The 15,232-nt window shown below is 35.3% G+C and overlaps 1 protein-coding gene across 6 annotated transcripts in view; it reads left to right on the top strand.

Annotated features, from left to right (window-relative positions):
• Positions 1-15,232, top strand: part of USP25 (ubiquitin specific peptidase 25) — a 161,375-nt gene that overhangs the window by 72,619 nt on the left and 73,524 nt on the right. For all 6 annotated transcript variants that reach the window (XM_002684646.7, XM_005201159.5, XM_005201158.5 and 3 more), the window contains 2 exons: positions 8,566-8,703; positions 11,239-11,315. In XM_002684646.7, the coding sequence (XP_002684692.2) occupies positions 8,566-8,703; positions 11,239-11,315 (215 nt within the window). The remainder of the gene's footprint in view (positions 1-8,565; positions 8,704-11,238; positions 11,316-15,232) is intronic.

Below are 15,232 nucleotides of genomic sequence, written 5' to 3'. Positions count from 1 at the left end.
GCAGTGTACCGTGACAGAGAGCACAGAGGTCAGAGCCACATTGCCCAGGTTCTGGACCTAGAGCTAGTTACTTGATCTAGTTGCTGCTCAGTTTTCTTATCTGAAAATCGAAAATAATGACAGCAATTGTTTTATAGAGTTTCTGTGAGAATTAAATGAGATAGCAAAACATAAAGGGCTTAGAAGTACCTGGTACATAGTGGTAGCTTACAGTTAAAGTTGTCCTGAAGAAGATTTAGGTTCAGGACTAGGGACCAAGCTTTATCACTCAGAGCTTTTGTGTGGCAGAAGTTTTATTACAGTGAAAAGGGACAGAGAATGCTTCTGACATAGACATCAGAAGGGGGACAGAGAGTGCCCCACTTGCTAGTCTTATCCAGGCCTTATATACTTTCACCAGACTCACTCCCACAACAAACATCTGAAATTAACAAGATTAGAACAAAAGAAAGGTCTTTACCAGACCCACTCCCACAGCACATGTCTTAAGATACCAAATTAGTCAGAAGGTTCTTGTTAAAAAGAAGAAACATGTCCTTGACAGGATACATTGTTATATAATCATTAGTACATAATCAAGAGTTTTTGATTAGTACATAATCAATTGTTTTTCATTAAGAAAAAACACTTCACTTTCACTTTAAGGAAAAGCATACCTTTGAGCAAGATGAGTTGTTTTATTGTGTAAAGAAAGTGAAAGTGAAGTCGCTCAGTCATGTCGCACTCTTTGTGAGTCCATGGACTGTAGCCCACCAGACTCCTCAGTCCATGGAAATCCTCCAGGCAAGAAAGAGTACTGGAGTGGGTTGCCATTTCCTTCTCCAGGGGATCTTCTTGACCCAGGGATTGAACCTGGGTCTCCCGCATTGCAGGCAGATGCTTTACCAACTGAGCCACAGGACTTCCCTAAGGAAAAACATACCTTTGAGCAAAATGAGTTGTTTTAATGTATAAAGTTAGTCTTAAAGATTGTTTTCATAACAACTCAAGAGTTTAAGAAAAAACATGTGACTAAAACCAAGCAATGCAGAAAAAACATTTTGTCCCTATCTCCTCCTTGAGAGCCCCAGACCCCTTTCTCCTCCTTGAGAGCCCAGACTCCTTATCAACCTACCTAAGAATTAACTCTCTTAATAGTCAGTACCAGGTGTCAGCTATTGCTAGTTATATTGTTCATATTAGCTTTTCAAAAGATAGGACTGATTCACATTCAGAAATTCATACTTAATGAGAAAGATTAATTATGGAGATGATATGCTTGACTGTAAGACATAATGATCTTATCATAAAGAAACTAGCCATAAAGACAAAGACAAGTGAAAAGTTTTAGGTTTCAGTAAAGTGTTGAACTTTGTGTCATCTTTTGTTAGTTGTAATGATACATTATTGTGTTTTCTTTTTAGTCTATCATTTTGAAAACAATTTTTCCTGCAAACATTATAAATGTGAAACATTTATAATGCAAGCTGATGGGAATATAATTTGATTTTTAACCAGCTTTTTGGGCTATAATCTTTAGCCATAAGTGTCAAATTAATTGAAAACCATTTTCAGAAGGGATCTAAGATAACCTGACCAACTACTTATACTTCCAGAGAAATTAAGCAAACCCCTTTCAGTTATAACAGTTTTTACATGAAACTTTATGGACTATTGCCTCTGTTAATGATTTGGTTAGTTCTTTTGATGTTTTGGTTAAAGTATATTTATAATTTACATGATGCAGTTAGATGTTCATAAGTATCTTTTTTTCCCTATATGTATCTTAACCTCTTTTGTGTTCCTGGATTTTAGTACTTTACAGAGTTTAGCTTTCTTTTATTCTTTAAATAATTGAATAAGAGCTACTTAGTTTTATAATCTTACTTGAAAAACAATCGTGATATCAATGCCTATGTACAAGAGTTTGGGGTCATGAGAATGTTTAGCTGAATACTAGAGAAATGTATGAATCCAATCTTTTAACACCTTTCTAGGGAAATTTCTCTTAATGGAAGGGTCTGCATGTCTAGGTATCCCTTTAGTTTAAGAAAATAAAATAATTTTAATAATAATTACTGCCATTGGGAAAAATCACTCAATAAGAATACAATGCAGTTTTATAAAAGATTGTTCTACAAATTGGATATTTCTTTAATTTCACATGATGACAGCAATACATACTGTAACTTGACAACTTTGAAGCTAACATGTGAGATTTAGAGGTAGCCACTGATTAGTGTTACAGTTCAATTCAATTGAAGTGATAAAAGGCGCAGGTTTCAAAAAGGTGTCAGTGTAACCTTAAGTCACTTATTATTTAATAATCAATTTATAGCAAACTCATCTAGTGTTTACTGCTACACTGAGTCTGAAAAGTCTGAGTAGCAGTAAACACTGAAGGTTCACTTCTATTGAGCAGGATATTTTTTATTAGCAATTTAAAATTGCAGCAAGCATTATATGTCTGTTGATGATAGAATGAAATGAAGTCTTTTATATCAATTTGCATTTGAATAGACTTGTTTATTGCTTCTAGAGGTTGAAACTAATTTTATACACCCATATTTATTTGTGCTATTTGTAATCTTAATGTCTAGGAGAATTGGGAGATTATTAGAAATTTAAAGATAGATTCTCACTGTAAACATCTCATCCTTCCCCATTCCCACACATAATCTCTTTTGGGTTAAAAAGCCACGAACTGATGGGAAAGCATATATTAAATGTTGACAAAACAAAGAGTCATAAGCTTATAATATTTAGAGGTAATCATCATATAATTAATAACCTTATTAATCATAAAGTTATATTATTTAAAACCTTGATTTAGGGTGAATGTTTTCAAATAAACAATATTCTCTCTACTCAGAAGTGAGAAGCATATAAAAAGGAAATGATTTGGGGTTAATACCATAAATATATTATTGAGCAAATATCTGAGGGAGTTTTGAATTTTAAAATAAAAAGAGGCATTCTGGAGTTTTTGTCTTTAGCCGTGAAGGTATAACAGAAGCTGGATTTACAAGTTTTAGCAAATTTTTAAGGATTCAAGGCATACGGATTATGTTTTCCAACCACAGTGAAATTAAGTTAGAAATCAACAACAGAAAGATATCTAGAAAATCCCCACAGTATTTGGAAATTTTTTACACTTCTATATAACCCCAGGAACAATGAACAAATCAAAATGGAAATTTCAGGGTGTTTTGAACTGAATAAAAATTAAAATGATGTATCAAAATTAGATAGCTGTTGTTAAAAGCAGTGGTTAATGGAAAATATATGAACTAAATGCCTTATTAGAAAATAGAGTTTCAAATTAGTGGCATTAGATTATGTCAGAAAGTTAGAAAAAAAAGATCATTAATTTGAAAGCAGAAGAAAGGAATAATAAAGATAAGAGCATGAATCTATGAAATAGACATCAGGGAAACAATAGAGAAAAATTAATGGAATCACAGGCTACTTCTTAAGAATATTGGTAAAACTGATAAACTTCTAGGTAGACTGAACAAGAAAAGAGAAGAAACAAATAACCAAAATGAAAGAGGTGCACATCACTGCATATTCTGCAGACAGTAAAAGAGAATAGTGGAATATTATAAACAACAGGCAATTATTTTGAAAGCCAAAGGTTATTGAATGTAAGTGATGAAAAGATAAGCTGTGTATTTCTATATTAAAGAAATAATTTTTTAGTTTCAAACTTATGCACCAGAAAATAAAATCAATAGCAATAAAGTTTATTGGTGAGTTATACCACACATTTAAGGAAGAAATAATATCAATTCTCTACAAGTTTTCTCAGAAAATTGAAGAAATAAAACTTGCAAATTTACCCTGTGAGACCAACATTACACTGAAACCAAAAGTAGAAATATATATTTCAAGAAAAGAAGACTACAGACCAATATTCCTTATGAATAATAGAAGGAAAAATTGTCAGAATTGGGGCAAATTGAACGATGCAATACATGTAAAGGACAATACCTCATTGACAAGTGGGATTTGTTCAGGACTGAAGGATTGGTTTAGTGTTTGGAAATGAATATAATTCATCATAGTAACAATTTAGACAAGAAAAGCCATAAGACTAGCTCAATAGATGAAGAAAAAGAATTTGACAAAAGCTAGTATCTATTTATGGCAAAATCTCTCTCAGTAGCTAGGAATAGAAAGAAATCTTTTTATCTTGATGAAGCTCATTTATGAGAAACCTGAAAATATTTATAATACTTAATAGTGAAAGACAATCCTTTTCTTCAGAGATCAGGGGCAAGCAAGGATGTCAGGCCTCACTACGTTTTTATTAAACATTAGCGATCTCAACCACTGCTATATGGCAAGAAAAAGAAATAAGCAGACAAATTGGAAAGGAAGAAACAAAGCTGTCTTTTGGTGTATACGACTGATTGTCTATTTAGAAAATCCTAAGTACTCTACCAAAAAATAGGTGCTAGAATCAAGGGGTCAGATCATTTAGCAGTATTACATGGTACAAGGCAAACATGCAAAAATCAATTGTAGAGGCTTCCCTGGTGGCTCAGTGGTAAAGAATCTGCCTGCCAATGCAGGAGACATGGGTTCAGTCTCTGATGTGGGAGGATCCCACATGCTGCAGAGTAACAAAGCCCCAGTGCCCCAACTACTGAGCTTACATGCCCTAGAGCCTGTGCACTGCAACCGGAGAGTAGCCCCACTTGCCACAACTAGAGAAAAGTCCACGCAGCAACAAAGCCCCAGCATAGCCAAAAATAAATAACTAAATTATTTTAAAAGTCAATTATATTTCTTAGTACCAGCAACACACAATTGGAAATATAAATTAAAAAATGATTATGTAAGAGCATAAAAGATGGAATATTAGAGGGAAAGTAGGTAAAAGATACAGAAAACTACAGAAGATCACTGGGAAAAATTAAAGAAGTAGAGAGATATACTATGTTTATGAATCAGCTGAGTAAGTATTGTTAGGATATCAATTGTCTCCAGCTTATGGAATGAGTGCAATACAGTTATAATTTTGGTTGGCATTTTTCATAGGAGTTGGCAGATTGTAAAATTTATATGGAAAATCAAGGGATATGGAATAGCCATAGCAGTTTTAAAAAGAAAGGCAGTGTTGGAGGAATTATCAGGCTACAGTGATCAAGACACTATGTTATTGGTGAAAAGATAGTCATATAGATCATTAGAAGACAATAGAGTGTACAGAAATATAACACACATAGGGGCAATAGGTTTTAATCAAAATTGCCCCAAAAATTCAGTGAACAAAGGAAAATCTTTTGAACTAATGATGTCATAGGAAGAAAAATAGTTTTCAGCCTCTACAAGACATTATATATGAAAAAAAAAATGTAATGAACTATAGACCTAAAACAAAGAACTGAAACTACAAAAATTAATGGATAAAACAAAATTTTAGGGTTATGAATTAAGAAAAGATTTTTTAAGTACCACAACAAACTGGCACAAATTAAACAAGGAAACTTTAATAAATTGGACTTCATCAAAATGAAAAGTTTGTTTTTGAAAAATTCATACAGATTAATTAAAAAGGCACACCACAGATTTGGAGAATATAATAACAAAACATGTGTCACAAAAAGGAATTGTATGTAAAGTATATACAGAATTTGTACAATTCAGTAGTAAGACAAATAACCTATCTCAACAGATTGCAACACCAAAGAAGATAAACATTGAAAATACATTAAAAGATGCTTGATGTTACTGGTCTAAATTACGACTAATGAAAATTTTAACTAGAGATGCCACTAGAAGAACTAAAGTTAAAAAATATAGCCCATATCCAAGTGTGAATGTGAACCTAGAATGTGGACCTAGAACTCTCATTCCACTACCACTGAATATGTAAAATATTACATACATGTAAAACTGCTATGGCTGTTCCGTATCCCTTGATTTTCCATATAAATTTTACATATTCACTGGCATATGGAGTGCCTTTGGAAAATTGTTTGTTTCTTAAAATGTATCCCATACAGCCTCACCAATTCCTTGCGGTTCTTGACTCAAAAGGAATGAGAGCATATGTCCACACAAACGGAGAGGGCAATGGCACCCCACTCCAGTACTCTTGCCTGGAAAATCCCATGGACAGAGGAGCCTGGTAGGCTGCAGTCCACGGGGTCACTAAGAGTCTGACACGACTGAGCGACTTCACTTTCACTTTTCACCTTCATGCACTGGAGAGGAAATGGCAACCCACTCCAGTACTCTCGCATGGAGAATCCCAGGGGCGGTGGAACCGGTGGGCTGCCGTCTATGGGGTTGCACAGAGTTGGACACGACTGAAATGACTTAGCAGTAGCAGTCCACACAAAGCCGTATCCAATAATATCTGCAGCAGCTGGAACAGGTTAATGTATAAATAAGTTGTGTTCTGCCCACGCAATGGGATCCCACTCAGCAACAAAATGGAATGTATTGTACATACCATGAAGGTCGAAATAATTATGCCGATTGCAGGAAGGCAGATTAAAATGAGTACATGGAGTATAATTTTGATGTATATAAATCTCTGGAAAATACAGAGTAACCATGGTTGCTTGGGAATGATTAGGGAGGGGAGTGAGGGATGAAGAAAGTTTGGGGGTGATATGTACGTACTGATTGTGGTGATAGTCATGGATGTATACATATGTGAAGCTTGTAAAATTGTACACTAATATACAGTATATTGTACATCAGTTATATCTTGGTAAATCTGTTAAAAGATAAAGAATCATGTTTGAATAGTTTATATATGTGGTGATATTTTCATAATTTAGGCACATAAGGCAATGGCACCCCACTCCATTACTCTTGCCTGGAGAGTCCCATGGACAGAGGAGCCTGGTAGGCTGCAGTCCAGGGAGTCGCTAGGGGTCGGACACGACTGAGCAACTTCACTTTTACTTTTCACTTTCCTGCATTGGAGAAGGAAATGGCAACCCACTCCAGTGTTCTTGCCTGGAGAATCCCAGGGATGGAGGAGCCTGGTTGGCTGCCGTCTATGGGGTCACACAGGGTCAGACACGACTGAAGTGACTTAGCAGTAGCAGTAGCAGTGGCTAGTCTTAACAGCATTCACTAATTTTGTCTTTTGAAATTCCCAAGAGCAGAGAATGTTTTATTAGTGTATTTAACTTTTCACATTTACTTCTTAGCAGAATTTCACTTCATTTTCAAAAGTCATTTTTTTTCCATCCTTGTTACTTGACAAGGAATGTCTCAAGCTGTTTTTACTGTAGGTGTAGTGATAAATGAAGAGATTGAGCACAAGAAATTAAGGGTATTTCTGAAAATTACTTTGTGGATTCAAATTGTTAGTATTTACAGTCTTGAAACCCTTGTTGTGAAATAGTAAGTACCACAGAAAAATCATGAATTTGTTTTTTTTATCTTATTTAAAACTTTTTCATTTATTCTTTATCACAGATGATAGAATTTATTATGCTTAAATAAAGTCCATGTTTTTTTTAATGTTTTCTAAAACTTAAGCATTTTTATGTTAGACTTTATGTACTTTCTGATTGCTATAGTGGATTTGTAGTTTTTAAATCAGATAAATATTTGGAATCAGTTTTGTTTCCTTACATCTATTTCTTTTTTTTTTTTTTCTGTTTTTTTTTTTATTAAGTCTTGAAAGTTTTTTCTAATATTTAAATGGTATATATAAGCTTTGTTAAAATTTTTATTTCAAGAGCTAACCATAGTAACAACTACTTGTCTGATTTGTTATGTTTCACTAAGATAGGTGAATTACAATCTTATAAAACATTTTTTTCTTATTTTAAAATGAATTATTTATGATATTCGATTGTTTTTGTTCCATCTGGAGTATTTGGTTTAATGAACCAGAAAGAATTGAATGCTTATTTTGTGTAGCAAAAAGTTGTGAAGGATATACAGATATTCTTGTCTTTGCGAAACTTAACAGTTTATCAAAAAATAAAAGTGAACTTGCAAAAGGAACCCTGGAAGGATGATACATTCTTATTTGACTAATGTTAGTCTGATAATTAGGATTATCACATAACAGTATCAGTTAGTGATTCATTCCTAAATGAAAAACATTAATTTCAGTTGATGTGGAGTTTGACAAGATCATTGACTTGGAGGGGCCTGGGAAGACTTCATGGTGGAGGAGGGATTTTTTGCTTAAATGGGTTTATTGAGGGTAAAGTACTTAAATAGTGCCTGGTACGTGATTAAACACTCACTGAATGTTGGCTCTTGTTATTGCTGTTCTCAGCAGCAGCTGGGCTTTGCTGAATGGGAAGAATTATAATAAACAGACATAAATGAGGATATTCTTGGCTGGGTAATGACATGATTTGCTGTGAATATATGGCATTTATGCTAAAATTGTGAGCTTAAGCTAAATGCTCTGCTGTTTCCATGTTTGACTCCTTTCTGACTCCTAGCTGAAACCAACACTCTTCTTTTTCTATAATATGATGCTGGACTCATTCTTAAGCTATATTAGTTAAATTTCTGGTTAATTTTTAAATGAGTATCCCTTTACCAGTAAAAAATTTAATTTCACTTAAGAATTTTTCTTTTTTTCAATAGGAGCATCGGAATTTGCCTTTTATGCGTGAGCTTCGATATCTATTTGCACTTCTTGTTGGTACTAAAAGGAAATATGTTGATCCATCAAGAGCAGTTGAGATTCTTAAAGATGCTTTCAAATCAAATGACTCCCAGCAGGTAGCTTTTTTGTGCTTATTTGTTTATTATCTATTTTTATTTTAATTTTTTCTTCCTTAAGCAGTGTTTTTAAAAGATAAATGAAAATAACATTTCTATTATCAAAACAATTCTTATTTTTATAAGAATAATTTGGAACCATTTAAAATATGATTATTTGGAAGATTTACTTTTAAATTAAAAAACAGTGATCTTGATAGTATATGATAAATCAAGCTGTAATTTTAATTAAAATTACTAAATGAAAGTAACAGATAAAATGAAAAATGTTCATAAGTGTGTAATTAAAAGTCTTCACCAAGGTGTGATAACCCAGTGTCAGCCTAGTATATGTGCTTTGGATATGCCTGTTTTTGCTGGCAGAAACTCCTACTCAGAAAGGGTTTCTCAATGATATTAACTTTGTTTCTGAATGGTATTAACTTTGTCACTGTTTCTTTTATTTCCCAATCTTTATGTAGTGCTGTTTGGTTACTTTTTATCAATTTATTAAAAAGAATATTGGAAAATTTCCTATAAAAGTAGAAAATGTCTACAAACATACCAACATTTTTACATATAATTTGAGAAGTTAGAGAAATTAAAGGAAAGCAGAAGAGAAGCAAAGAAAGTAGCAGAGGATAATAGCAACAATATTGAATAAGATGATAGTAACGTAATGGGCAGAAAATAAAGAGGATACTTGAGATTTTAAAAATTCCACTACATTTGCAGTGTAGTTGTTGTAGTGCTTGCATATATATCTGTTTTCTGGATGTATGGAGAGGGTCTTTGGCAGAGAGTTCTGAAAGGTGTCTGATTTTGCCACTGCTTTTCCTGTGCTTTTTAAAAAATGCTTTTAATGGCAAAGATAAATGAACAAAAAAGGTGGTCATATCAGAATTTGCTTATGTTTGTTGTTGTTTTCAATTTTACCTCCCCACCCGGACATTTTCTTCTGAAGAGCATTGGATAACTAGGAAACCTTTTTCTTTCTTGTCAGATATAGCCTTGCAGGGTAAGTAACATTATAGAAAAATCTGGCAAGTCGTTTTAAGGTACTATATTAGTTAGGACAGCCATAACAAATGACCACAAACTGAGTGATTTCAAAGCAACAGAGAATGATTCTCCCATAGTTCTAGAAGCCAGAAGTTCAAAATAAAGGTGTGGCTGAATGAGCCGTGCTTGCTCCAGTGGCCCTCAAAGATAGTCCTTCCTTGCCTCCACCATCTGGTGATTCCTGGTGTTCCTTGGCTTATGGTTCCAGTCTCTTTGTGTTGATATGACCTTACCCCCTGTACGTCTGTGCGCCTGCTCCTTCCCCCTACCCCCCCCCCCCCCCCCCACAAGAGTACCCATCACTGGATTTAGGGCCTGTCTTAATCCAGAATGGTCTCATCTTAAGATCCATAGTTTCTTTACATCTGTAGAGACACTTTTTCCAAATACAGTCACATTCTGAGGTTCCAAGTGGACATATATTTTGACAGGCCTCAATTTAACCCACTACGGGTGGTATGGATGTTTATAACTAGCTTTTTGTGTTAAGTTTGGTTGTCTTCATATGGCTTTGGAATGATTTATTTATGCTTCCTAGACCTTAGTTTCAACATTTTAAAGGTAAATCACTTGTCCTAGATGCTCTTCAAAAAACTACCTGTGGAAATGTATAACAGTAAGTTTGTTTTATATTTAGGGCTACTTTGATAAAAGCAAGTTGCTTACACTTACTTATCTGTCTTTGGGCAGTCATAGTAAAACTTGCTTTATCTTCCCACTCAACCCCACTCTTCATGCAGGTTCTATACAAACCTGTTTGCTGTACTCCAGGTCAGATTGTTGAAAGAAGTTTATGGTAGTTTATGAGTACAACTGCCATTGCTTTACTCCTGTGTAACTATGTCAGGTGAGCTAGAACCAACAGAAGGGATTGTGGAAGGTGAACTTTTGCTGGTTCTGATTGGAGACTCAGTTTGAACTTCAGAGGTGGTTGACCTTGATAATCAGGGAGTCAGTGATTGATTAGACTCAACCTATCCAAGTTAACATATATCTTAGTAAGATTAGATATGGCTTAAAAAGTGGTGTGTAACAGTTGAATTGAGAAAATGAATTGTTTAAAAGCTCATATTCCTTCTAAGAGAGAAGCCAGTAATAAATCTTTGTATAAGGAAGAACTCTTTGGTAATGTGGGACCTTCGTTATATAAAGATTCATTAGAGAACTCTATGGGGAGGTAATAACTCTTTTAAAAAATCTCATTCATGAGTATGAGTTTTTATATATATCAATAGATATACATATATATTTTTTCTTCCTGAAGTGAAACTCAGTCACATAATTATGAATATAATACTTGTTTTTCTCAAATACTGATTTTATGTTCTTGTTAAGTTATAAATATTTCTTGCATTTGATGTGAAACATTTCATATGATACCTTTGTGAGGGGTCAGTTAATTATACATTAGAAAAGACTAGCTGTAACTTTTATGTTGCAGTGTTTTCATTAGTAGGCTCAAATATCAATAAGACATTTTTTTTTCCCCCACAGCAAGACGTGAGTGAGTTTACACACAAATTATTAGATTGGTTAGAAGATGCCTTCCAAATGAAAGCTGAAGAAGAGACGTAAGTTACTGTGAAGTTTAGTTTATGGGGTTTAGGAGATTGATCAATAACACTTTTTTTTTTTTCTCTCATGTATTCAGTGTCAACAGAGAAATAGGAATCTGAGATAAGTGTATGGAAACCCAAATGTTATCTGTATATAAGCTTTTTTGAATTTGTGGCCACAAATGCTGAGGTTTAAAACAAAAGTGAAGCTTCAACCCTTTAGCTTTCAGTCCAGCTCTAGTGTTCCTGGCTCTTAGTTCAATCCAGACTCAAGTTACTGTTGCTAAAGACTGTAGCAGAAACTTTGGATGAAGTCATAAATGGAGGAAATCATCATGGTTTTAATTCTGCCAGGATGTCTATCATTAAGGGCCAATTTTTTTTTTTTTTATTAGACAACTACTTAAAAACTTACGTTGGAAGAAATCTCTCCAGATTATGGCACTAAATCTACAATATCTGAGGGAAAAATTCTGTTGTGGGAAACTTAGAATGTATCATTGAAAGCTGCTTCCTTTTTGGAATGTTAAGAAGTTTATGATGCTAACAGTTGTGGTCTGGTACTCTTCTTTTCTGTTCACCAAAATTCTTAAGTTGCAGTTTTCTTATAAACGTCAGTTTACTGGCCTTCAGTGCTGCATTAAATATAAGCTGTCTTTCTAATAACATATTTTCATGCCACAATGGTTGCTACCATAGCATTTTGCTATGAAATTGATTAGACTTGTGAAACCTGCTTTCTAGGTATTTTCTTTCTTTATGTTAGTTTCATTTGGTAAATCTCCCCATCCTGATGGTGAACTGAATCTGCTGTTGATGCTTTCTGAAACCTGAGTTCCAGCTCCAGTAAAGATCATCATGTCTATGATAAGCTGTTTTCTCAACTTTTGAATGTTCTAGGCCTTTAGTATATTTCTTTCTGCTGGGTTTTTTTTTGGATGGGATAGTTCTTTAAGGTGCAGTTACATTTTCCCCCCATTATTTTTAAGGAGGTCTTGGCTGAATTCTTAATAGTTTAACCTGCTTCTAAACCTCTACCTTGTATGGAACCAGTTCTGTTTGATGGCCAAGTGTCTTCTCTCTCTTGTTGCTTGACTTTGTTTTCTGCCCTATCCCTCTATGCTGTCTTAATAGGTCTGTCATAATGAGAGTTAGTGAAATATGAGTTAGGAGTGTGCCCAAGTAGTTTATTATTCACACAGGCATTGCCCACCTTCACCTCTTTTGTGTTGCAGAAGTCCACCAGGGTTCTGTCCTGTCAGACCAAGAGACAGCCTGTGTGTGAACTTTATCTGCAATTGTCCACCCTGGCTCCTCTTTAGTAAAATTCATGTTCCTTGTACTTTTCCTTAGAGTTCCAACCCCCAAAATTTATTGAGCGTATCTCCTCAGAGTGTGAATGCTATCTGTATCCCCATCTATGGAAGCTGAGTCTCTTTGGAGTTATCTCTATAATTCTTTGAGTACTTTACCCTGAAGTCCCTAGTTCCTCCTCTGAAATCTGTCCAGACTTTCTGTAATCACCTCATGTAGTAGCCTCTGTTCAACACAGCTCCCTGATGGCTGTCTCTCTCTAGACTGCCACTTGGCTGTTTCCTGAATCCTGGTTATTTCTGAAAGGATCATTCTTTTCTGGTTTTGGAGATCTTTCCTTATTTTACTCATTTTACTTCTAAAAAATTTTTTTGGGTTGGAGTGTCAACTTTTCTGGTCTAATAACTAACAAGTTACCAAAGATCAAATTGCCAACATGTGCTGGATCATCGAAAAAGCAAAAGAGTTCCAGAAAAACATCTATTTCTGCTTTATTGACTGTGCTTAAGCCTTTGACTGCCTTTGACTGTGTGGATCACAATAAACTGTGGAAAATTCTTCAAGAGATGGGAATACCAGACCACCTGACCTGCCTGTTGAGAAACGTGTATGCAGGTTAGGAAGCAACAGTTAGAACTGGATATGGAACAACAGACTGGTTCCAAATCAGGAAAGGAGTACGTCAAGGCTGTATATTGTCACCCTGCTTATTTAACTTACGTGCAGAGTACATCATGAGAAACACTGGGCTGGATGAAGCACAAGCTGGAGTTAAGATTGCTGGGAGAAATATCAATAACCTCAGATATGCAGATGACACCACCCTTACGGCAGAAAGCGAAGAAGAACTAGAGAGCCTCTTGATGAATGTGAAAGAGGAGAGTCAAAAAGTTGGCTTAAAGCTCAACATTCAGAAAACAAAGATCATGGCATCTGGTCCCATCACTTCATGGGAAATAGATTGGGAAACAGTGGAAACAGTGGCAGACTTTGTTTTTGGGGCTCCAAAATCACTGCAGGTGGTGACTGCAGCCATAAATAAAAAGATGCTTACTCCTTGGAAGGAAAGTTATGACCAACCTGGATAGCATATTAGAAAGCAGAGACATTACTTTGCCAACAAAGGTCCATCTAGTCAAGGCTATGGTTTTTCCAGTAGTCATGTATGGATGTGAGAATTGGACTCTAAAGAAAGCTGAGCGCCGAAGAATTGATGCTTTTGAACTGTGGTGTTGCAGAAGACTATTGAGAGTCCCTTGGACTGCAAGGAGATCCAACCAGTCCATCCTAAAGGAAATCAGTCCTGAATGTTCATTGGAATGACTGACTGATGCTGAAGCTGAAACTCCAATACTTTGGCCACCTTATGTGAAGAGCTGACTCATTTGGAAAGACCCTCGTGTTGGGAAAGATTGAAAGCAGGAGGAGAAGGGGAGGACAGAGGATGAGATGGTTAGATGACGTCATCGACTCAATGGACATAAGTTTGAGTAACTCCGGGAGTTGGTTATAGTCAGGGAGTCCTGGAGTGCTGCAGTCCATGGGGTCGCAAAGAGTCACACACAACTGAGCGACTAAACGGAACTGAACTAACAAGTTTTCTCTTTCCTTTCTCTAAAACTGTTTTAAAAGAATCTAGAACTTTCCTATTTCATCTGAAATCACAAGCCTTACTTGAAGCACTTCTCATTTATTTCTCAGTAGTTTTGTTTTTGCTTTACTCTTTATGGAGCTAAAACTTTTTAAAGTTTAAAAGATTGGGAAGCACTGCGTACTGTATCAGTTGCTCTACATCTTTGAACTCTTTCTGTACCAACCTGATTCCTGAGGCTGCGGTGTCCCTGATACAAGTTTTCTTTGATGATGTCTTTTGGCCTTTGATATTTGTGATATTCGCATCAGTCTATCTTTTCTTCATACAAGTGGTGGATATATCATTTCTATTATAGAAGTCTCAGGTGTTTTAAATTGCTCTTCACTTGTGTTCCTTGCACTTTTGTTGATAACAACAGTCTGGGTCCCTGAGATTCAAAGATTAAATGCACAGTAAAGAATAAGACCTCTGAGAGTTTGCAAAGAAGGACAGGGTAAAGAATTTCTGGAAAATTTGTCAGCCTGATTCCTTAGGGAAGGTCAGTGCATCCTGCAGGTCAGTGGAGAGAAGACCAAAATTTAGATACAAAGAATTGATAAGATACTTGGAAAGAGCATTCAGAATTCGTACAGCTGCTCTTACACAGTTTCTTCTGTCAAAGACATCAACCTGGTATGTCATTGCTCTTTCTGTGTAATATGTGTGTGAAAATAAGGAGAGAATCCAGGAATGTTGTTTTTCTGTTGGGTTAGCCAAAAAGTTCTGTAAGATATCACGGAAAAACCCAAACGAACTTTTTGACCAACCCAGTACACGGGAGTATGATGCATGAAAATGGAGGTACTAATCTATGTCTAAAGATTCGTGGACTTTTACATCAAGAGTGACAGTCTTTCTGTTCTTCCTCTTCCCCATATCAGATGACAGAGGTTTCATCTCATCCCAGCCTTCTGGGATCACTACATCAATGAAAAATATATTGGCTCTCAAAGTTACAGACCAGAAATGACACACATTACCTCCA

Source organism: Bos taurus, chromosome 1, assembly GCF_002263795.3.
Source record: "Bos taurus isolate L1 Dominette 01449 registration number 42190680 breed Hereford chromosome 1, ARS-UCD2.0, whole genome shotgun sequence".
Lineage (NCBI taxonomy): Eukaryota > Metazoa > Chordata > Mammalia > Artiodactyla > Bovidae > Bos > Bos taurus.
The sequence above is the reverse complement of the archived record's forward strand: the minus strand, read 5'-3'. Positions and strand labels throughout refer to the sequence as shown.